Source organism: Clarias gariepinus, chromosome 14 (assembly GCF_024256425.1).
Source record: "Clarias gariepinus isolate MV-2021 ecotype Netherlands chromosome 14, CGAR_prim_01v2, whole genome shotgun sequence".
NCBI classification, from domain to species: Eukaryota; Metazoa; Chordata; class Actinopteri; order Siluriformes; family Clariidae; genus Clarias; species Clarias gariepinus.
In genome coordinates, this window is record NC_071113.1 from 16,598,945 (window position 1) to 16,621,607 (window position 22,663).

At 39.2% G+C, this 22,663-nt stretch overlaps 2 protein-coding genes across 2 annotated transcripts in view; one reads left to right on the forward strand and one right to left on the reverse strand.

Moving 5' to 3' along the window:
- The window catches only part of afap1l2 (actin filament associated protein 1-like 2), a 28,474-nt gene extending 26,141 nt beyond the window's left edge, over positions 1–2,333 (forward strand). The window contains exons 17-19 of the mRNA XM_053511070.1: positions 19–206; positions 907–1,044; positions 1,731–2,333. Of these exons, the coding sequence (XP_053367045.1) occupies positions 19–206; positions 907–1,044; positions 1,731–1,757 (353 nt within the window). The 3' untranslated portion in view covers positions 1,758–2,333. The remainder of the gene's footprint in view (positions 1–18; positions 207–906; positions 1,045–1,730) is intronic.
- Positions 2,012–22,402, reverse strand: vwa2 (von Willebrand factor A domain containing 2). Its single transcript, XM_053511071.1, has 15 exons — positions 22,265–22,402; positions 17,711–17,772; positions 14,748–14,822; positions 10,930–11,063; positions 10,692–10,801; positions 8,391–8,585; positions 6,834–6,967; positions 6,616–6,745; positions 6,357–6,412; positions 6,129–6,236; positions 4,590–5,168; positions 3,925–4,476; positions 3,486–3,608; positions 3,207–3,336; positions 2,012–3,067 (listed from the first exon to the last, which is right to left on the reverse strand). The coding sequence occupies exons 2-14, from the start codon at positions 17,760–17,762 to the stop codon at positions 3,212–3,214; spliced, it is 2,373 nt and encodes a 790-aa protein (XP_053367046.1). The 5' UTR covers positions 17,763–17,772; positions 22,265–22,402; the 3' UTR covers positions 2,012–3,067; positions 3,207–3,211.
- Positions 22,403–22,663: the final 261 nt, after the last annotated feature.

Consider the following 22,663-nt stretch of genomic DNA (forward strand, 5'->3'; position numbering starts at 1 on the left):
TTTCGTTACCTTGTACAGATCCTTCTAAACAAGCTACTCTGGAGGCATGTCTGAAGCAGAAGGAGGAAGCATGCCGGGAGGCAGAACAAAGGAGGGTGGAGGTGGAGCTCAAGCTGGTGGAGGTAAAGGAGAACTTGAGGAAGGTGGAGGCTGGACCCTTTACTCTGGGCACCACAGTGGACAGCAGCCTACTGGAGTTGCCAGCGGTCAGTGTGCTTACCCTGGTCTGATTCTGGAGATTAACTGTGCTGATTATATACACATGTAGCCTGAATTAGCTATGTTATTAAAATGATAGCATAACTAAAAATTATAGCATATATATATATATATATATATATATATATATATATATATATATATATATATATATAGGGTGACCCAAAAGTCTGGATCCACAAACAAACAAGCAAGTAGAAAAGGTACATGAGAAGGAGTTCTATTTAATCTTCTGTTCTTACAGTGGTTGCAAAAAACATTAAGACAAAAGTCAATGTTTTATTGACTTAATTTGTTTATTTTTTACGCAATAGAATTGCTATGCAACAATCAGTAAATGTAAGTCCCAGTAAGTGCTTTATTCTTCAAATCCTGCTGGCTTCGGCTAGGCATAGATTCAAAAAGATGTCTGCAATACTCTGGAGTCACTTGTCCAATCCATGCCTGCTTGCTTCCTGAAGATCATGTCCAGCAGACATGTTTCTTGACTGCTACTGCCTTCTTCTCCATTGTCCAACAGTTTTTTTATTGGGCTTAGTTTTCGAGATGACCCAGGTCGTGGCTCAAAAAATATAAAATTTCATATAAGGAGAAATTCCTATAGATCCAGACATTTGGGTCACCCACAGCAAATTCTCACTTTCCCCTATCAGGTGCTGATGTATTGACCCTTTTTTTTTTTCTCAGCCCAAGATCATCCCTCCTGCCCCAACTGCTCCCATCAACACCAGCGACACCTCACCTGTTAACTCAGCAACATCCCTAAAAAGTAGGCCCCTATCAATCATGGCACCCAACAAAGGAAATGTACTGCAGAAAGCCAAGGTAGGAAACCTAAAGTAACTATCATTCTGAGCTGCTTGTTTTTTAAGCAAAAATGTTCTTAGTCACATTGAAACACACAGTGAAGTCATTACGTGACTTTATTACTGAAGTCTCAAAAAAGGAGCAGGAAGTGAAAATGACTGCGTCGCAGCCTTGGTGTCAGGAAAAGACACAGTGCACAACTAAATCCATGGGCTGCACATTTTAGGACCAGGTGTATTTGCATTTATACTTTACAAACCTATAAGGGTTAACCATACTGTATATACAGTACTTAAAAGCAGTGTGTTTATACTATAGCTGTACTGTGGTTTTTAATAAAATCTTGTATAAAAATGCATTACTTTGTATCATCTTTAACAGGACTCCTATCTATAAATCCTATAATTTCTATATGATTTGCCCAAATGTAGAAGTAGAAATGTAGGAATTAAACCAACATAGCCAAAACTATCACTGCTGGCTTATTTCTAGCATACTGTAGTGCCCATGGCATAAAACTTTTCAGAAGCATTACACTAAGACCACTGTTTTGTTTTGTTGCTTTTTTAATTAAGATAATGAAATAGTGGAATGTGTACTGTATATCACCCCCCCCCCCCGCCCCATTTATTGTTGGATTTATCTTTATTTGCATATCTTTAATATTGCATATCAAGATTGTAAAAAAAACTCTTTCTGCACAGGAGTGGGAGAAGAAGTCTTCAAATTAGGCATGGTAATGAAGAGAAAGCACCGTGACGATGATGACAACCCCAAAACTATGCAACCTTTTGCCTGGATTTTTGGCAGGAAGGGAAAGCAGCTTTTTTTTTAAACATGTACTCTCAACTCCTCAGCTCTCATTCACTAGATCCCAATTTTGACTTCTCCAGTGAAAGACTGTTATCGTACTGCTTACCACAGGCAGCTTATCAGAGGCGACTCTGCTGGACCCTGCATTAACCCAACAATCAATGCCACTGGACACTGTTAAATCGATTTATTTAATTTTTTTTTTTATATGAAAAGGGAGGGATTCCATATTTTATAAAATATTTTTAAAATGTATATTTTATAACAATGAGGAGAACATTTTGGAAAGGCATGTGTTTTTTTTGTTACAACTCAGAAAAGACAAAAAGCAAAGAGCCTACTATAGTTAACAATGTGGTGCAGTCTAGACAGTAGCTTTAATTCATGTATGCTGGTAGCCTAGATGTAAATACATTTATACAGAGCTGTTTGGATTTGGCTGTATACTAGGTAAAATATGCACTTTTTTATTCCAATAAAAATCAGTTCTAAAACATGTTCCAGCTTTTACATGACAGCAGCAGAATACCATATACTACTGATGTTGATGCTATTCATAATACTGACAACATTGTTTAAAATCATTTTTTCCAGTAGATGGCACTATAAAACAAGTATAATTTCTATATACTATTCATATATACACACAAATCACAAAGCGTAGATTTCATAAGAAAAAAGGGCTTTTAATTAATTTTCTTAGGCATATAAAATAAATATGTAAAAACAGGGGTCTTGACAGGAGCTTTGTCCCAAAACTCTTCTGAATATCAAAGATGTGGTGTTCATAAACAGAACAAAAACAAAGGCATTCATTCAGTATATATTGTATAGGTTTAAAATTTATCTCAAAAAAAGTTATTAGGTAAAAACAGACCACACTGAAAAATTATCTGCTGCATTATAGAGTATTTATATAAAATTACAGAGACAAAGCACCTCTTTAAAATGATTGTACACTTGTTTGGGAGAGTAACAGTAATGATGTGCTGCTTTCACATCCACAGGTTTAAATTGGCTTAATAAAGACAGGTCTTTAAAATCTATATGAAAAAAAAGAGGTTCTGCCTGCTGCTGCTCCATCACTGTACGCAAGTGTAATGATATGTTTAGTTGTCAAGAGTAATGACAACGGAGACTGTGCTGAATAGGAGCTGCAGGGAGGCTGGAGATCCCCCGGTATTTCCAGTTTCCTGTAGTAGAGAGCTTATAGTAAGCCTTTCTAAACCTGAAAAAATACAGACCTCATTTTTATCTTTCCCTTTTCTCATGTTTAGCAAACTAATAAGAAAGGAAAAATATAATTGCCTGTGTGTAAGGGTGCACGAGAGAGAGAGAGAGAGAGAGAGAGAGAGATCTTCACTGACGGTAATCAGCTAGCATGTCTCCCGCGGTGTTCTCTGTAGCGCTGCTGCGGGTCTCTAATGTTCTTTCTGTGCCGGCGTCTCAGTGGTGCAGGTCTTGGGAGATCTCCTCTGGACGGCTGCTGCCTGATTCCTGCAGGGTAAAATAATATGGAACGGATCAGTAATGATTGTCATCCAGGTTTAAAAAATATATAAAGTATGTTAAAGTGCAGTTATATAGGGCATGCTTGATACTCTAGAGTGAAGGTGGCCAAATGTAACAAAGATGGTGATACAGACGTGTCTCGCAGTGTGGTCCCTCCCATCCCTGGCATTCACAGCGATAGCTTCTGCTCAGTCGGACACACACACCAGCATTCATACAGGGGTTGGGCTTGCACAGATTCACAGGCTTCTTCGCATCTGTTGAGAGAAATGAGTGAAAAACTTTTTCACTGATAACATTTTAGAGTAGCTGAGCAACTGAGTGTTGTTAGCTTTGATGTATATACAGTATGTTCCATATGTTGCTCTGTCACTGACCATGAATGCTTTGCCCATCAGTAGAACACTGGTTCTTTTTTAAACTAATTATATAAACAAACTGCTATAAACGATAATTGTCTTGCCAGACGATGCACCTCATTTACCAGACTAGACTTCTCACAGAAATGCTATTCGTGACTGTTAGCACATGGAGCAAAACAATGTACTGTATGAGTATTCACTGCAACCTCACCTGCGCACACCATCTGCACTAGTACATCTTCAACATACTTCAGGTCTTCGTAGGAAGGCACAGTGATGATGTGATTTTCAGAACTAGCAATGCGCAGGAGATGCTCGTGCTGCACAGCTCCAGTGCCAATCACAAACACAGACACACCATCGTCTCGAATCTTCTGGGCTGGCACCGCCGCATCCTCTGCCCCTGTGCCGTTAGTCATCACAACTACAACCTTGTTAACACCTGGCCTGGCCCCTTTGGAAACAGTCAGACTATGAGACTGCACATGGAGCAGAGCTGATCCAGTAGAGGCCTTTCCACCCAGATAGGATGCTTCTCCTACTGCTTTGAGCACTGCAGAGCCTGACGCATGAGTGTCCAGTTCGAAGACAGAGACAGGCCGTCGACTATACACTACCAGCCCTACCTGAGTCAAGTCACGGTTTATGTCAAATTGCACAGAGATGCTGCGGACAAATTCCTGCAGATAAACAAAGTTATTTTTTCCAACACTTCCCGAGCTGTCCAGAACAAAGACCAGGTCCACTGGCTGACGTAGACACCCTGCAACATAGGACGCTTTAATTAGTACCAGTTTGCAATTGTGACTAGAATAAAGCACTGTGATGAAACAAAGACTAGTGTATATACTATATATATAGACAGACTGTAAGTACCCTGGGTGTCTACACTGCAGATCTTGGCTCTAAGTTCTGGGATCTTTGCATTTAGTCTGTCAGGCGAACTGTAAGTGATGGTGCGCTGAGGGTTTCCTGTAATGTTGTTGATTTCAGCCTTCAACCTATCAGGCCCGATGCCGATGATAAAGATCTCTCTATCTCTGGCATATTTAGCTGACTCCACTACAGCATCAGTAGATGGAGTGCCAGTGATGAGCACCACCACACGAGGCAGGTCATCTTGAACATCAGCATACACTGGAGAACTCTGGAAGCCATGTCGTGTGACATAGAGCAGTGCATTCCCAGTTTTAGCCTCTCCTCTCTGGTACTGGAGAGACTCCACAGCCTGAAGCAGCTTCACTGGGTCTCTGTGCTGCCCGATCCTGGCTTCAATCTTTACGTCGTTGGCATATTGGGCCAGGCCAAACTTCACAGGCGTGTCTGAACTCAGAACTGTCTGCACAAAGCGCTTTAGGAAGGACTTAAAGCGCAGGAACCCCTCCAGAGTCAGGCTGGTTGAGCTCTCAACCAGGAAAAGCACATCGACAGAGCAGTCCAAGGACAGCGCTGGAGCTGGAAAACAGGAGGATATTCTTTAGGCATTGATTGACATGACCTTGGGTCTCATGTTAGACACAAAGCCACATTGTTGCCACATACTCATCATACCGTTCTGTGTTTAATTAACATTTATATCTATTACCAGGAACACAGCAAGGGGAAAATACACTGCAGTAATATCTGTTCTGTTTATTCTTGTCCTCAAAAAAATAAAAGAATAAAATAAAAATAGGGGAAAAAAATCTTTAAGGAGGTAAAGGGACTAAAACTAAGGTTTTAAGATCATTCTCATGTGTCATGGACAGGACAAGGCTAGAAGTGTCATCCCTTCCGAAATGAGAACATCACTGCGTATTCTTAGATCAGAAAAAAAGTGTTGACTGTTTCTATCAGTGACACTCATTATCTCTCCCCCATTTATTCTAGGTTTTTATTCAAAGATATATTATCCTCCCTTAACCAGAGTTTACTAAAGAATGTGGGTTGGAGAGAGGGAGGACGGACACTCAGAGAGAGAGAGAGAGTGAAAGAGATGAAGGAGTAATAAGAGAATGGAGTACGGGAAAATGATCCAGGCTCAGTTGCTGGGTTTTGTTATGGGGTTACAGGGTTACAGGGTCTGTTGTGTATGGTTGCACAATGCTTTTAAGCAAACCGATGTGGGAATACTTAGAGATAATGACTCTGTTCTTTTCACTTAGAGCAAAATTAGATTGCCCTGGATGATCAGGGAGACATAACGCCTCAGAGGCATTGGAATATGTTTCAGTTAACCCTGACCCAGTCAGAAATCTGACCCCAACAATAGCTGAAAGCCTTCCCTGCCTGAGTAAATACAAATGGACATGCATGCATACAGCCAAACCTAACAGCTGCAGTTGCACAGGTCGGCCAATGAGCCAAATACTAAATGTAATGCTAACCCTAACCCAGTGATTCTCTAGCTGGTGGGATATACAAAGAGCAGCCTACCACAGTTGGGGTCACTTCCATAGCCTGGAGGACACTGGCAGTGGTATTTCTCTAGTCCCTCAGACACACACGTCCCACCATTCTGACACGGCTGGGAATCACAAGGATCTAAGCAAAGAACATTACTCTTCATAAACATAAAAAGATATATAATTTACACCACAAGATATTCATATTCATCTACTAGATAGTGCTGCTGTATGTTTTGTGCTAAATACATCATCCTACCTGAGCACACTGTTCTGTGACATACTGTGGGCAGTACCTTGTAAGCACTGGTATATCTGTAACGTAGAAAATGAATAACCTCTGTTTTTTTTTATTTTAACATGGTCTTTCAATAGGTATTATCTGAATTTTGCAGGTTAAATTTTTTTTCATATGCTGTATCGAAAAGAATTATCTACAAAAAAAATTCCAATAATTTTGTCACCCTTTCTAGAGGAAATACGAATGATTATTAAAAAAAAAAAAGATCTACACTTGCCTGTAGTATGGACATAAGGAGGTGTATGGTAAATTGCCTTTCGATCCCTTCCAGCACATAAAGTTGCCCTGCAGTTCTTTGATCGTCTCCAGGGTCTTCCGTGCGCATGGGAAGGACTTCGCCTGACAGCCTGCAGAGATACACATAGATTACCAAATCTCAGGAAGAACCTGGAAAATGGAGAGTATGGATGTTTCAGAGAAGAGAAGGTACAGTACCTGAAGGGACAGCAGTGCAGATGGAGGAGTTGGTGAGGCTTGTGTACACTCCATTCACAGCATCACCGAAATGCTCTGCAAAAAACACATGGCTCTCCGTGGGGGCGCTGGCCAGAGAGTAGAGCTCTTCCCATCTGGGACACAAAGTCATATAACGAGTTTATTCGAAATAACTTGCAGTATACAGTATCTAAACTACTGTAGCCTCCCACATGAAAGTAAAAGCCATCTTTGACCTTTCTGACAAGATCACATAAACACATGTGCACATATTAATCAGCAACAACATTACAATACAAAATATTAAGCCCAATATTGTGCAGGTTCCACTTGTGAAGGTAAACCCGCACACCAGAAGGTTAGCTGGGGATACTTTGGATGCTGTAGGTTGTGGGGAATTGCTCGTCTGGCACACTGGGAGTTTGCAAGTGGTATCAGCAGGCTATAGTGCGCGGGGCGTGGCAGGCTGTGGTGCACTGGGTGTTCTGGTGCCTTCACATCATGATCAGCACTGGCTATGTTTCCTGGTCAGATGGGCTGACCTTTGCTCCCCACAAGAATACATTTTACTTGCATATAATTAATAATCTGTGTTAATATTTTAATGTTATGTGCAGTTAATGTTATGTTTGATTGGTGTAATTTGCCTTCTAAAACATTACTGTATTTGTTTAGAATCTTATTCATCCAATTCATTCTGAATTAAGTACTTGCATTTAATTACATTTGTGATGTAGACTGAACTCGATCATTATGAAAGTCTCACTGTATGGCATTAATGTATGTGCTGAGCATTATAAGAGTGGAATGAGCTCCACTTAGCCAGCAGATGTGCTGAGAGATTTCCAACACCATGTAGTCCATGAACAGGTGGGCTGTTATACTGACATGTTTCGAGGCTTGTGTGTGTGTGTTTGCAGTAACTCCATAACTGGAGGGCCTGGGTATTACATGCTAAGAAAGCATTAGTTCATAAAACTGCTCAGCTGGTGGAGGAAGAAGAAAAAAAATATACAGTTAAAATGCTTAAGAGCTACAAATCATGTCTGCAGGGCATTTGTGCATTTTTGTGATTTTTAGCTGAAGCGTGCAGGACAAGGTTTCACTGCCTTCTCTCAGCACTGTCACTGACTTGTTTGACATAATACATGTCCGCAGTTTCTACACTTTGCCTGATTGAGAGCACAGATGCTCAACTATTATATCTGCAAAGGACACAGGAGTATTCTTAACATTTCTCTTTCTTTTATGGTATTGTACTGATATAGCTCTGTTTTCTTGAAAATGTATTTACAGTATTTATTTACTTGTGCTCAGTGATTAAGACATTGTAAGGCAAAATAAATTAGTTACAGAAAAAATATATATACTTTTTTATATATATTTTTAATCCAACTAGAGATAGAGATAAACATTTAATGCATAAATTCTTACAAGCATTAACATTGTGCAACTTGCCTATTTACAATTGCAATAGCCTGTTGCATGATATCAGTGGTGCAGAATGAAAAGAATACACTATTTGGTGTCACAAATACACCTGGCTGCATGTGATACCTTGGATAGCGTAGGCCTACGGCATAGAGAATCACTCCAGACTGCTTGAGGTCAGAAGCAGCAGGATGCACTGTACCCTGGGACTTTCCATCAGATAGGAGAATCATGATGCGAGGCACAGGGGAATTCCGGCCGCCGAGGAACCCTTTTCTCATCACATACTTGAAAGCCAGACCGGTTTGTGTGCTCCCTCCTCTGGTGAAAAAGAGGAGCAAACTTCAAACATCTTTTATCACTAACAGTGAGGTGAATGTTCATAAATGAAATTACTTATTCTTATTATTTTTTTCCCTGCACTACACATTTTAATGTTCTTTGCACTCACACACCCGACCCAACCAATCAGTTCGATAACTTTACAAAGGTTAATAAAGCTGTAAATGTGTGGTAACAACCAGCGGTTTAAGGAAGTTAGATGTGCTCTTATTGCATAGACAAGCATGCTATCATTAATCTTTAGTAGGCATTTATCAAGGCAGTATGCTGTGGAACCACATGCATACAGTAAGTATACGGCAGGCGCAGAGCATCATGTGACTAGTGGAAATTTATCACTTGTAAAGTTTTAAACAAGAACCTAAGGATCTCTTAAGCATGTCTGATGGTGCAATGAATAAATAAATGGTCAAAAAAAAGAACACCTGATTATTATATAATATGAAGATAATAAATATAGAAATGAATGGAAACAAGAAAGAATGAACAGTAGGGTAAATTGTGGAAATACTGGAATGATATAACAGACAGCTAGGAAAATTAGCATCCAATTTGGAGCATGATGGTAATCTTTAATGAGGATTACCATCTTCATAATGAAGTAAGCTGTATTGCTAGGTTTATTAGCCTTCCTGGTAGAATATATAATTTTGTCTTTAATCTTTCTTGCCAGCACAGCATTAAAGCCAGTGTACAGCATTAAAGCAAAAGCTAAAATGCTGCTATTTTTCTGTCTGCCTGTAAAGAGGTTTGCTAGCAGTTACCTTAAATGTTTAGTTAACTTGCCATTTTAGAGATTCATATCTAAAATATCTATATCTAAAGCTAATAAAACTTTTATATGTATATTTACACTGAAATCTCTGTTGCAGTTAAACATGTGTGTGTGTGTTTTATTTCCCTATTAATCCCCCACAAAAACCTAATAAAGACTTTCTAGCAGCAACATTAGCTTCCACTGATCGTAGCACTAATCCTTTATTAATTTGACTGTCAAGGTAGACATTCACACCATTTAAATGTGCAGCTCAACACTTGGAGACAGACATTATTTCCCTGAAACAAACATATTTTAAGTGCAAACACTGCTGACGATGTCCTTCTATGCCGTTACTAATCTGTGATTTCTCCCTTCCTGCAGCTGGTTTCAGAGGGCTTGACAGGATATCAGAGGAAAATCCAGCACACAGTCCACAGTGCTCCTACCAGCTCTGAGTTACAGTTGCTCATTGGGGCCACCAAGGCTGATGTCTTTATGAGAGCGATCAGAACCAGAAATGGTGATTTCATGCCCAGCCAGAGGAAAATATTACGGTATGTTCTGACTGGTGTGGGAACAGGCCAGCTGTCTGCATCTCGCATGGGTGTAAAGCTGTTAGTTGGCACACTAACAGAGCAATAGCCACATCAATGCACATCATTATCTCAGCCATAACACCTCATCAAACACAGTCACACACAAACACACACATACAAAGTGTGTATAGTATAAACAACAGCCACCATGTCTGGCCTAAGGATGAGGACTCCAAGCAGAGGGTGAAACAAAACAAGAAAAATTCATGGTATGCCTACAATCACAGTATTTTGCACATTAGCTTCCAACATGGGAGGGAAGAAGGCAAACACATTCTTCCTACTGTAAAGTATCTGTATCTAACTGCAAGATTAGAGGGCGGCTAAATATGTTTGAAGTGGAACTTTAACTGCTTTTTTTATACATGTGAGCTAAAAGCATCCCTCCTACTCAACATGCACAGACAGTTCTGATCACTCTGAATACATAATGAATCTAGCTTTCTCAGAAGGTACTATTTTTAATTTAATTAAAGAAATTATCTGTTGTAGGATCGTATATAGCAGAACATAACAAATAATCAAAAGGATTGTCCTATGCTCATCCCAGCATAGGATTTTTATTAATAGCAGCCTAGTGTCAGCCAGAAGGCCATGGGGTCTGTTTTGAACCTGGTTCCTCTCCATATTTCGTCTGGCATATAAAACAGATAAAATATAAACAATAAAAAAACAGAACGAACAGATGAAATAAAGTCAGAATGTACATGGACAGCACTGTATATATACCTGTACTGTATTTTCTTTATGTGTTTGGTCAGCTCCTCTTTGCTGGTGTAGGCGTCTAGTGAGATTTCCATTCTGGCAGTTGAACCAAATTGAATGACTCCAACTCTTACCTAGGAAACACACAGGAAGCATCTACAAAAGCACAATGGACCTGAGACAAATAGATCTGAGACACATCACCATTTTAATCCGGGACCTATTGTGGAAGCTTGTGGTTGATGGGTTGTAGTTTGCTGACCTTGTCTGGGCCGAGGTCCAAAGCCTCACACAGTTTCAGTACACAGTGGCGGGCCCTCTCGAAGCTTCCCTTCCCAACACTGTATGAGCCGTCCATTAAAAAGATGATATCCATAGCTGCAGAGCATCTCATCACTGTGCACACAGACAAAACCATTAAACATATAAGGATATAACAAAACTTTTCTCTCTCTCTCTTGCGCCCCCCCCCCTTTCTCTCTCTCTCTCTCTCTCTCTTTCTCTCTCTCACTCACACACACACAACATGCTTGCAAAAGGCAAAATTATACCGTGTATAGCTGTCATGTTGTAACCCGCAGACTGTCACATAGGAGCTCATTATACAGACAGCATGTCAGCATGCGCAAAAACACATGCACCATTGTAAACAGGACACTTTAAATACCTTCTAATTTGGGAGGGTCTTGGCAAAGCCATGACAAGTAAGTCTAGTTCTCCTGCACGTTAGTGAGCAAAGGCTTATCTGTCTGGTCCAAGCCTATAGAAGATCACAAATCAGTAAAAAAATAAATAAAAAAGAAAGAAAGAAAAATTCTATCTATTCTAGAAAGGAACCCACTGTGCATTATAGTTTGTTTGCTTATGTACCCATTGCAGACCCCTGTGCAATGTAGAATACAATCTGCAAATGAACATCAGAACCATGAACCAACTCAGCCACTAAGGCTGCACAAGCTAGTATAGACTTAAAGGGTTAAAGCGTAGAAGTTAAAATAAGAAAGGTAGATATACTGTGTGTACAAGAGACCAAGCAAGAAGAAAAGGGTTAGAAATTGAAGGTGAGTTTAAATTGTTTAACTTTGGTGATAATTGGTGGAGGTCTAACACTGAGGGAAGAGTATCCCAAGAATAGTAAGGGTTAAGAGTTTAGAGTGATCGAGTGATGAGTGTGAAACTGGAAAATGGAGGGGTAATGACAAATGTTATCAGTGCATACGCTCTACAGGTAGGATGTAGTTTGAAGGAGAAACAAGATTTCTGGAGTGAGCGAGACAAAGTGGTAGCAAGTCTCCCCAAAAAAGAAAGATTGGTGATTGTAGCTGACTTTAATGTGCATGTTGAAGAAGGGAACAGAGGTAATGAGGAGATGATGGGTAGGTATGGGGTCCAGGAGAGAAATACGAAAAGATGTATTATTGCGGATTTTACAAAAAGAATAGAATTGGCATTGGTGTATACATATTTTAAGAAAAGAGTGACACAGTGGTGACGTAAGAGTGGTGGAAGATGAACTCAGGTGGACTTTCTGCTATGCAGGAGATGCAGTCTGAAGGAGATTAGAGACTGTAAGGTAGTTGCAGGTAGGGCTGAAACATTTCCTCGTGTAATTTGAGTAATTGGATTACAAAAAATGAGCGAGGCAAAATCTTCTGCCTCGAAGCTTCTTTTAATTCATTTTAAAAGCTTAAGTTATGTTTTCGCGCAATTATTTGTTTGGCGTGACACATCGCGCTTCCGTTTGCAGGCCGCCAGTAAACACAGATGAAGAAGAAACGCTTACGTCACCCACAAAGCAGAAGGAGACGCAAACAGTTAGCTATGTATTGATTTGAGGGAGCGTTCTGTTGCGGCCTGCAAAATGGAAGGAAGCGATAAAAATATCAGCGAGCCAAAAGAAGAAGAAAGTAGCAAGAGAAAACGACAGAAATTGTCAGTAAAGGCTTATGTTATGCCTGAGCTGTAAATTTAGAAACTTTTAGTCCTGAAAGTTAATTTGCACAACTTAATGTTTTTGTATAATTATTTAATTAAATGTGTGCCTTAGTTTTTTTGATACTTAGTCATTTGAAATACCTTTTTTTTTTTAGTTTTTGCATCTTAGAAAAGGCTGAATGTAGGCACTGTAATGACTGTAATGTAAAGAATGTATGGCACTGTAATGCACTTAATTCATCTCAGTCAACTTTAAGCTATTCCTTGTATTGTGAATAATGACGATATTTATTTTTGATAATATGCTGTATGCATTTAAAAAAAAAAGTTGATTTCTCTAAAAAGAAAACCTTCGTTTTAATCTTCGTTTCTCTTATACATTTTACATTGCTGTTTAATTAAGCAAAAGTAAATGTTATCTGATTACTTGATTAATCGATTTTTTTTTTCGGTAGAATACTTGATTACTAAAATATTCGATAGCTACAGCCCTAGTTGCAGGGAATAGTGTGGCTAGACAACATCAGATAGTGGTCTTCAGGATGAATTTGGAGGTACAGAAAAAGAAGAAGAAAAAAGGACTGAACCCAAGATTAGTTGATGGAAGATAGTGAAATTAAGAGAGGAGCTGAGTCAGGTACTGGGTAGTGGTAAAGAGATGCTGGAGCACTGTTCAGTTACTGCAGAAGTGAGGGAGTTAGGAAGGTATTTGGCATGACATCAAGACAGGGAAAAGAAGATAAGGAAACTTGGCGGTGGAATGAGAAAGCGTTTTGAAAAGGTGGAGCAAGTATTTTGCAGAGCTGCTGAATAGAGAAAATGAAAGGGAGACAAGGTTGGATGAGATGGATGTAGTGAGTCTGTTAGCTAGTAGAATTGGTAATGATGAAGTAAGGACAGCTATGAAGAGAATGAAGACTGAAAAGGCAGTTGGTGCAGATGACATTCCAGACGAGGCATGCAGCAGTACAGCTTCATGGCAAGAAAGAGCACCACAGGTGCCACGTTTGCTTTGAGAATGCTGATGGAGAAGTAAAGAGAAGGTCGGAAAAAGGAGCCTAAGGATGATTACAAGAGACAAGATTTGGAGACAAATAGTCCGCTGTGGCGACCCCTATAGCGCTTTTAATAATGGGCATTGTCTCAAAGCAGCTTATGGAAGTGTGTGTGTGTGTGTGTGAGAGAGAGAGAGAAAAATGCGTCTACATAATAATGAGATTGTCCCTGATAAGCAGGCCAAGGGTGAAGGCGACAGTGGCAAGGAAAAACGTCCTGAAAGGGCAATTGGAAGAAACCTTGAGAGGAACCAGTCTCAACAGGGAACCCATCCTCATTTGGGTGATAACGGATAGAAATTATATAACATTATGTGTGTTATGCAGCTGAAAGTTCAATATAACAGAAGTTATTTAAATTAACATGAAGTCCAGTTCAGCACAGGGATGAGTTAGCAGGTGTGCAGAGGGCAGATAGGATCTGGATCACTGGGAAATGCCAGAATATTTTAAACAAAACCTATTATAACAGTTGTATTATTCATCCCTTTTCCTCCAACCCACCTCAGGTGACCCCAAATGGGGTTATAACCTTAGGGTTAAGAACCTATGTTGCAGACCTGTAATAGCTATATATTTTCAGATCACCTAGAAAGCTGCTGACAAACATTGTTAGTATGCATAGTTGAGCTTGGTTTCATTCTAATATGTACCATGGATTTTCTTTTTATTTAGCTTCTATGTAAATTAGCATTGCCTCCAGCTGAAAGAGAGCTGCTCAACAATGCCTTCTCATTTTAAAAGACACCTGAGATAAGGCATATGTAGTTTCAGCTAATGGGTGGGAAGAAAGAAAATAGCTGTAATTGTTTTCATTAAAAATGTTAATTTTATTCTTAAAAAAACAAAACAAAAAAAAACTGTTTTTTTAAAAGAAAACTGTTGACTCCATGATTGGCACCCGGTCCTGGATGTACCCTGCCTAGTGCCTCAAGTCTCCTGGGATAGACTCCAGGGCCCCCTGCAACCCTGTATCCAGGATAAAGTGGTATACGGTACTCTAGATGATGAGTAAGTGAGTGAGTGAGTATGTACTTACTCCTTTACTGTAATAATATTTTCAGTTTTTTGTGATGAACAGAGTACTCACTTTCCCCTGCAGCATTGATCTTCATTAGGGTTTCATGATCAGCCTGGATCTCCTGTCCAGCAAAGCTGTGGTCCACTGAAAAACGAAACACAAAAAAACCCAGTATCTTTTCATTATTTCATCAGAGTTTAAGTAGGTCTATGGTAAAATAAGACCGAACAGAAGCTCAAAATATAGGTCCATGTTTTACTGTAATATGGCTACTGGATTTTTTTTTTCTGCAACCAATACTGTAAAAGAAAGTGCACACATAAATTGACAACCCCTTATTTTAGCACAGCTGAGCTGACCCTTGCCCCAGGCACAGTTCAGTGTAGAACTCTTTCCCTGTGTCTCAACACCTGGTGCTCAGCCCTTTTTAGAGGGATAATTTAGAGCCGTCGGCATTCCAACAACGCCTACCGGATGGGTGGAAAACAGGCGCCATGTCCTCAAAAGGGGCTGAGCTTGCAGTCACCGCTTGATTGAGCAGTACTCAGTAACGCTCTCCCTCACACACAATGGCTGATTGACTGAAAAGGTCCATGTGAACAGCTAAGAAGGGGGACAGCCCTCTGACTCCCTGTGTCCTCTCTCAGTTAATTCCTGTAGTGTGGAATGTGCTCTACCTTTACCATACATTTTTGTCTTTTATAGCTGTGCTATGAGCAATAGCTTTTTGCAAAAGTCTCCATGGCGACACCGTTTAACCAGAGAAACATTCAGATAGCCCAGGCTTGAAATCCCTGCAGGGAAAATTATGAGGTCATAAAAGTAACTCATAAATGTTTTTTAATCCCCTCCATTCAGGAGAATAAATGCTGCGTCAGCCATATCTTAGGCTAGGGGGGTGGTAATTTCTATGCCTTCTCTCACTATCACTACAAACTCTTATGCAGAATCAAAACAGGTTTTTTTTGCAACAATAAGTGATGACTAAACAAGAAATTAAAGATGACTGGGCATGCCGCTATAGGAAAGTCATCAGTGGCAGGATGATGCTCTTAACACTCATAGGCTGGGTATTTTCAAACAACAGCATGCCCTGAGGAATTCCATAGCAATTTATCAAGGACCATTGAAGAATGTCACAGATTTTTTTAATTATTATTAGTTAATGGATAAGTCCATACCTGCGAGTTACTTCATATTATCACTTACGCTGCAATCTACAGTCTCTCAGCTGACTGAGTTGAGGACACTTCAGTAAATAGCCAAAAATTTGTGGTCACCTAGACAAGTTTTTGAACATCTCTTTTCAAAAGTAGTTTCTCTTTGCTGATATAATAAGCACTTTAGCTCCTTTAAAACATAATTTGCTCATTCAGCCAGAAGTCCCTGAGTGAGGTCAGGTGGTCAGGTGTGGGGTGCAATCAGTGTTCCAGTTCATCTTCCATGAGGTTCAGGTCAGGGCTCTGTGCAGGCCACTCCCTCACCAACCTTGGCAAACCATAGTGTTTATATTGTATACAGGGGCATTATCTAGCCAACTGCTTACAGTTGCATATAAATGTTCTAAGATACTGCAATATTAAATCACATCTAAATGTTGGAAATTATTTATATTTTCATGGCAATTATTAAATCCTAAATGATGAGATATTTTTTCATTGCCTAGTTTATGCTGCATGAGAAGGCACCTCCTCTGATTTACGATGCGTGGGTATTATATGTGAAAGAAAAAGGTGAGACACTAGAGAAGAACAGCAGCCTGCTGTCTGAATGCAGAAGCCCACATCATATCTTATCTTTGCTGACCTTAAAGAAAATCTGCAGAATGTGAGCCTAGCATCAACTAAGCCTGTAAAGAGATAAAAACGTATGTGTTGCTGGTTATACCATTTTGTTGAAGAATGTAAAATACATAATGATACTGAAGAGCATTATTACATGGTCCACCAACACTAACTCTGTGTTGCAGTCTAGACTTAGTGGCTCCACCACTGCCGAGGACAGAAGCTTTACATGCGAGTACATTATTGTGTCTTGAAAATAAATTATCAAATGAAAGTACAAAACCCTGAGTCAGAGTTTAAGAGGGTGTTTTTTTTTTTTTTTTTAATATTAAATAGGACATACATGTCAAAAATTTTTGTAAGAATTTAAGATACAGTTTTCAATAAATTAAATCTTCAGTAAATGACTTTACCTAATGAAGACGTTCTGATAAATAAAGTAAGGACCTAACATTTAGAACAACAAAACAAAGCATGATTTCACTGCTTTCCCATCATATAACAAAGATATTTATAATAACTTGCGTTATTAAGTTAAGCCTTTATTTGTCACATATACACTTTCTTCGCATATCCCACCATAACTAGCATGGTCAGACATGATACAGCGTCCCTGGAGCAGATAGGCTTAAGGGCCTTGGTCAAGGGCCCAACAATAGCAACCTGGTGGAGCTGATGCTCAAACTGCCAGCATTCTGATCAGTAACCCTCTAGGCGACCACTGTCCCACTACCACTGAGCTATTAGCCTAGTAAACATTTGGAAGCTGTGAGATGTGATGTTTTATTATACTCCGTATTTTTTCTTCATTTGAGTATGTGAGTACAGCATACTAATAAAATTGTTTAAATCATTCACTCACTTTTGATACCCAATGGCTTTATTGTTAGAATTGTGCATGCATTTTTTAATAGTCATAATGTTTAACTGTGCCTTTAAAAATAGACATATAAAAATGATGTTCTGACATAATTCCGATAAAAAAACAACAACTAACAAACAAGAATAGTGAAATCAGGTCTAGTCATCCAGTTCTCATTTATGATGTGTTATTGTGTTTTTCTATTATAACACACCAAATTCAGCACACAAAGGCCTTGCTAAAGCCTTGATAGTGTTGCTGCCCTCCAGGACAGAATGCACCGGTCCATTTCGGTTAATAGAGTTTACAAACAATGAGAATAAAACAAGATTGTTCTAGAATTGTAAGGTAATGAGGTTATGCTTTTATTGGTCTGTCTTTCTTACCTTGACTCAGCAAGATAGCTACCAGGACCTGTATTCGGCTGCTCGGGCACATATTTTAGAGCCTATGATAGGGGAGAAAAATAGAATCATTTATATAGAAATGAGATACTTCCGGTAACCACACAACCTTAGAAAAATCCCAAACAGGATTTTAAGTAGTGACCATGAAAAGGCCCTGAGACCACTTGTGAGGTAAGGAGCAGCTGTGAATGGCCATGAAGGGTCTCAGAAGAGCAAGAGGAAAGCCTTTCTTAGAGTATAGACACACAAAGGGTAAGGCAAAAAAAAAGGCTTTAAAAGACTATAAAAATAGCCAGACTAACAAGAAGCCACCTTAAGGTGGGTGTGAATATTTCAGAAAAAAAGGATAATTTATTTAGCTGTAATTCTCACAAACACAGATAACAAAACTTTATTTCAATATGGAATGAGGAACACTGCAGAGATCTCAGACTGCCAGTATCCAAGCTCAGGTTTTTCAAAAAATACAAAGGGTTGATATGCCAATACGACACATATTTTAGTAAATTTATACACTGTAAAAAACACAGAAGAGTCAAATTATTGGCCTCCATCACGCACGGTAAACAGTAAAGAGAAACAACTTGTTAGTGAAGCTAATTAAAAAAATGAAGGGAAGTGAATGAAATGATCCAACACTCATGTTCATGCATAGTGCTCACTGTACAGCCACTGGAGGCAGTGGTATAGTCTAGGGTTGCTTCAGTTCGTTCTGGGAGCATGAAAAATAATTTTTACACATGAACTGTGTGTGCTGAAATCAAAGCTAAAGATGGTCAAAAAATACCTATGATTATTGCGTTTACGAAGTGCTTTGAAGGCAACAAAATAATTAATCCAAATTAAAGCAGTGAAGAAGTTCACTAAAATGAAATAGCAGCTGTTTCAACACAATTTAGCCTTAAAACTAAAAACTAAAATGCTTCTGAGAGTTTGTGCTGGGACACAGCTCACAATAATCCAATGCAGCTGTTTGAGAACAGGTGAAATATGAATCATGCTACAGAATTCTGTATCCTCTGTATACTAGATATATAGTGCTTTGCTAAACTAGATGATTAACATAAAGTCACGTACTGTATACTATTATCTTTCAATATAATTGGTTGAGAGAATTTTAACAGTTTTCGACCACGTTGGTTCCCATGTATATTCAACCATGTACTGTACTGTATATTCTGAACTCCATTCCCAATAACATGTACATACATATATCCAGATAACTTATCCCAAACTTGATGCCCTTTAAACAGTCACGAAAAGAACAAACATAACTAAAGAGTGAAAGTCGAAAGCTAGGAACATGGACAGCTGTGAGTCGACTGTGTACTGGTACCAGAATGAACAGTGTACAAAGTGAGTAACGTACAATTGGATGAGCAGGTAGAAAAGAGATTAGCAGCTCTTTGAAGACTGAGTTGATAAATTGATTTTAGTGATCTTTTAAGAGAATGCCAGTTACTTTTTACTGCCTCTTGGAAAATAGTATGTAAAGGGACATTTCAGTACTGAAAAGAAAGTGTTCACGGTTAACTGGGTAGAAAGTGGATTTAGTGCTTTCAGTACAACTACAAACTTAAGTTTATGGGGGTGAGGTTAATGGGATGGTTACTCACTCCACCTACTGTGGGGGAAATTTGTTGGTTTGTGACTGTCAGTTGGAGAAGTAGGTTTTCTTCACAAGCCTAATTTAATTATTTCAGATTTTTATCCTAATAAGACTGTAAACCCCCCATTTTTTCAAAGAAACCCCCATGCATTCATTGAGTGAATCTACTCTATCTAAAGACAATATGATAATCTGAAAATGCTGAAATTTTTATCATCTTCTATACCGCTTATCTGGTACAGGGTTGCAGAGGGCTGGAGTCTATCCCAGGAGACTTTTAGCACAAGGCGGGGTACACCCTAGACAGGGTGCCAATCCATCGCAGAGAACCACAGGTAATCTGGGAACGTCAATTTACCTAAGCTAAATGTCTTTGGGATGTAGGAGAAAACCTACCAAGTATTGGGGAGAACATGCGAACTCGCACACAGACCTGAAGCAGGAACCAAACCTCAACCCTGGGGGAGCGAGGCCACAGTGCTAACCACTACACCACCATGCACTTCACCCTTGCTGAAATTGAATAAAACGTTAAATAGCACTTGTTTACAATTGTCTGGTAGTAACAATTTTAACAAGTTATTCTTCTTTTATTTTATAACATTTTATTTGTATGGTTGATCAACATATAACCATCACCAGAACAGCCCATATATCCTTAAAATATTTTGAATAATATCAAGTTTTAAGAATTTCCAAAAGGATTACTAATGAAACGATTACTGTAGACCTTTCTATTAATTGTCTAAAAAATTATGAAATTATTGTTGATTAGTTTTATTATATGAGTATCATAATATGGGTATAAATTGCATCTGTTTTTAGATCGCTTTCTTCTGGCTTTAACTGTCATGCCACAAGCTAGTAAATATGTTAAGGAAGCAGGAAAAGTACACAATAAGTAACTGTCACAACAAAAACTATGTTATCAACTTGCCTACATTTAGTCCTTATGAACTCAAAGGCAGACTGCAGCATTATACAGGTCTGTTCCAAAGATAGCAATCGTGAAACTATGTAGTCAGCTTTTGATGTAGTTCCTAGCTCTTAGAACTTCACACTGATAAAGAGGACACAGGAAGTGCGAAAAAGATGTGTTATGTCTGAGGTGTGATGTCGGACAGGCCACATTCCAAGAGGAGTTGAAAACCAGCTTATATTTAGAACTGAACAATAATTATACAGCTAAAAAATAGCTTATTCTGAATCAAGTCAGATACTCTGAAAAACTGTTTTAACCACACAACTGCACCAATAGAATTATGGAGAGAGGGAAAGGCCAGAGACAGCAGGAACATTATGTACAAAACAAACCATTAGCGTTAAGAGTCAGAGGATACTGCAGATGTGTCTGTAAAGCATTTAGGGAAACCTGGTTTTAGACGCAGAATGGGAATTGAAGGCTTAGTAGATAAGGACATACAGTAGCTCCTTCCTTTTAACGGATGGCTGGAAGCAGACATTGATACGACTGCATGTCCTATAGATTGTGGGCTGTATGACTGATAGACATCTTATGCGCACCAGACCACCTCTGTGAAAGCTAGATGAAGCCACATCAAGACACATTGTGACTAGTGGAACTCTCTTCAGCGCAATAACGAGAGATAAATATACTGTAAATATTAATACTGTTCGCGGGTGTCTGGATAGGGAGCCGTTTTCCGGAATTTCTTACATTCCTATTTAAAGCTAGGCTTTTTCCATAAATGCATGTTTCCTGTAGCTTCTATCACTAACCACTATATACATAACATGAGCAGAGGTTTTTAAGAGAATTACTGATCATCTACTGATAACCAAGTCAGATGAGTCAGAATGACTACAATAACATCACAAACCAGAGTTGGAGAAATATACAAAATACATTAAGTATAATGTACGGTGTAATTGGTATGAACAAGGTGGACATCTAGGCCCTAATTAATCTTTGCATGTATCCATAGGCCAATACAAAACTATTGCAAAAATAAATAAAAATGTCAACTTCTCTGAATATCTATCCTACTGAAAGTACTCTTTATAATTAACCAATTACACACACAATTAGTAGTAGACTGCCTCATCTCATCCATCATCAGTAACCGCTTTCTGGTCAGTGTGTCACAGTGCATCAGGAGATCCCAGTAACACTCAGCACAGGGCATAAAAAAATTCACCCAGATAGAACACCATACACACACACACTAGATTTTTTTTTCTCCTTCATACATCTTAGGCAATTCACCTACAGGCTTTGAACTTTTATTAGACACAGAGAGGAAACCTAGATTAAAAAAAAAAAAAAAAGAACATTTACCAAAAGTAAAACAAAGTTCAAGATTGAAACAAGTAGGATGGAGCTTTGAGGAGCCACTGTGGCCTCCTGATGATGATGATAAGAACTGAAGATGAACTCAGGTTGCCTTTTAATAAAATAATCAGGACAGAACGTCCTTGTGAGCTCCTGTAATCAGAAGCCTGTGGTATTTGAAACAAGTCCTTAAACATACTTTAAAATGGTTTAAATCGAATAAGACCATTTCTGAAGAGAAGGAACCCAAGAGCTCTTGGTAAAATGAATCCACAGTGCTGAATGAGACCTGAGGTACAGAAAGGTGATGACCCACAAGTGTTGATGTGAAGCAAAGCTGCGTGTATGGTGGTGCAGATTGGTCATTAGAACAGACGCGGCACAGTAAAGCCCTACATTACTGCACAGAAACTCAGTAAACAGCACTGGCACCAGTTTATACTAATCAAATAAGCGACACATGTAGCGCGATGATCTTTACAGTAACGATGTCGGTATATTTGGAAGTCTGTAATTCCTTTATCTTTGCTGAATCTTGAACAGGTTGCGACGAATCCAAAACACCGCTATTTGCGTTAATCTAGAAATGTTATATTGTCGAGAACTCTGGATTCAAAGCGCAGCGCCTTACCTGGTACGATTACTCCGGTGTCCTCGTTCTGTATCGCGTGCGCGTGTCAGCGTGCTAACAGCTCATCCCACTGAGGACCAGCACACACGCACGCGCGCGCAGACAGACAGGCGCGCACACGGAGCGTTAAAGTTGAGAAGCACGACGCCCATTCACCACTAACAGCTCTCTTTCATATTTATATTTACAATATCTCGACTAGTGACATCTCTAGAGCAAACATACTACTACACATTGCTGCCTTAATTAAATTCTAGTTTTCACAAAGGGAATAAATAACTGTAGAAGTGTGTATACGTTTTCTGGGCCCCTCTGTATATACTGTAAAAACAAAACAAAAAAACAACACTAAAACACTTTGAAAACACCTCAGATCTCAATGGCAAAACCAGTCATGCT